The sequence below is a fragment of the Chaetura pelagica genome, unplaced genomic scaffold (genome assembly GCF_000747805.2).
Source record: "Chaetura pelagica isolate M959 unplaced genomic scaffold, ChaPel_1.0 scaffold493, whole genome shotgun sequence".
Classification (NCBI taxonomy): domain Eukaryota; kingdom Metazoa; phylum Chordata; class Aves; order Apodiformes; family Apodidae; genus Chaetura; species Chaetura pelagica.
This window is the reverse complement of record NW_009952696.1, coordinates 614,297-616,253: the sequence shown is the minus strand read 5'-3', so window position 1 is coordinate 616,253 and position 1,957 is coordinate 614,297. Positions and strand designations below refer to the sequence as shown.

At 49.5% G+C, this 1,957-nt stretch overlaps 1 protein-coding gene across 1 annotated transcript in view; it reads left to right on the top strand.

Moving 5' to 3' along the window:
• Positions 1–897, top strand: part of CTNNBL1 (catenin, beta like 1) — a 56,241-nt gene extending 55,344 nt beyond the window's left edge. Inside the window, exon 16 of the mRNA XM_009994016.1 lies at positions 629–897. Within this exon, the coding sequence (XP_009992318.1) occupies positions 629–717 (89 nt within the window). The 3' untranslated portion in view covers positions 718–897. The remainder of the gene's footprint in view (positions 1–628) is intronic.
• Positions 898–1,957: the final 1,060 nt, after the last annotated feature.

Genomic DNA, 1,957 nt, shown 5'->3' with positions numbered 1-1,957 from the left:
GGAGGCTGGGAAGCTCTGTCTAACCAGGCAGTCTGCTCCTGATGCACTGAGATTTGTTCAGCTCCTTGCTTTCACAGCTCAAAGCCACCTTTTCATTTTTTCTTTTTAAACCATCTTTGAATATGCAGGTTCTGGTGGCAGGAAGGAGGGAGCTGGTGCAGGGGTGAGAGCTGCTGGCTTTGAGTGAGTGTCAGGAAGGAGAGCTGCAGAGATTTTTGGTTCCACAGTGTCTGTCTGTGTGCATGGATGGGCAAGACCTTGATCAGGGTCTGGCATCCTCTGCCTGAAGACAAGGAGCTTGTTTTGTAACTACATATAAACTGGTGTGTTTTCTTCCACATGGATTAGAGGCACTTGTAGACTGGTGCATTGGTCTCCACTTGACAGAAGTCCTTATTTGGGAGTCTTGGACATCAGCAATCTCTAGTAACTACAGAAACTTCTCATGAGGGGTCAAAGCTTTAACCCTGGGAATGGGGAGGAAAACCATCAGTGCTTCTTGCATAAATTCCATTCAGTTGCTTGCAGGGATGTAGGCTCAGGTTCTGCTGTGGTGTCTGCAGAAGTTGCCCATGGTACGTTAGGATCTCACTCAGAGCCTGTTGTCCATCTGCTTTCCCCCCTGCAGAGTATGCGGAGAACATCGGGGATGGGAAGAACCAGGAGTTTCGGGAGAGTGAGCAGAAGAGGATCCTGGATCTGCTGGAGAGTTTCTGAGGACTCAGGGGTCCAATTCCATGTCTGTCCACGAGGTCAAGGCATCTGGTTATCCCTTCTGCTGCTGCTGCTGCTGCCACCCTCCTCCAGCCCTGATTGTGTGATGAAAGTGATGTTTCTATGAAACTGCTTCTAAATGAGATTTTGGAGATATTAAAGATAGTTGGCTTTTTTTTTTAATTCCTTATTGGTTATTTCAGTAGTCTGCTGAGGGTGGGATTGCAGCCACACACCCTGTGCTGGGGCAGTTCAGGATTTTTCCTTTTTTACATATTTTTTTTTTTTTCCCCCCCTAATCAAACTGCAACCATCAGAGGGAGGGTAGAGAGGGGGCCCAGGTAGCTCAAGAGGTTGTTTGCAAGTTATTCCAGCCTGATACGTTGATGAACATATACAACCCACTGTGCTGCTGTGACCTGGGGACACTGAGGCCTTGGTATGTGTCCAGATCAGCTGTTCTTCAGGGCCAGAGGGAAACCAGGAATCCCCCCCATCAGCTGTTCCTGCTAAATCTTCCTGAGGGTGAGTCAGATTGAAGGCAGGTTTTGGCACAGACTGCTCAGCCATCACCCCTCCTGAAGGGGATGTTGGAGCCTGTCCAGATCATACTCAAAACTAAGGGAGGGTAATCAATTCAGTGCCCAAATGCCATTGACTTTGCCCGACTCCCTATCAGGTGCTGGCTCTGCTTGTTCGGATTCTGCAACAAGCAGCCTGGCTTTTCACAGCCCCAGTGAGTTCACCAGGGGAAGAGGGATTCCCCTTATGCAGCCCCTGGTGCTGGGGGAGCAGCTGCAGCACCAAGGGACCTGCCTCTGACCCACTGACTAATTGACCCACTGACTAATTGCAGTGGAGCAGACTTGGCTCCTTTCCCTGTTACCCTTCAGCACTGAGGGGTAATTCCAGTGTCAGTGTGCCAAAGCCCAGCACTTCCCAAGCACTGACTCCCAGCTGGGATGAGGAGTAGCAGAGAATATTTCCCACATCCTCTTTTCTTCTGCTAAAGTTAATGACTGTCATCACAAACCATTGCAGCCCCGGCAAGCTGGGCCTTGCCTAATTTAGAGAGATTTGCATGCTGGCAGCATTCATTTTTTATCTTCAAGAAAAATGCATTGTCAGGGAAGCTTAAAGGCTCCCTTCAATCATGACTGTGTCAGCACTGCTGGCCTGGGTGCTGTCAAGTGCTGCTTGATTCAGGGGATCAACATGGAAGCTGTGGTTTCAGCAGGCACAG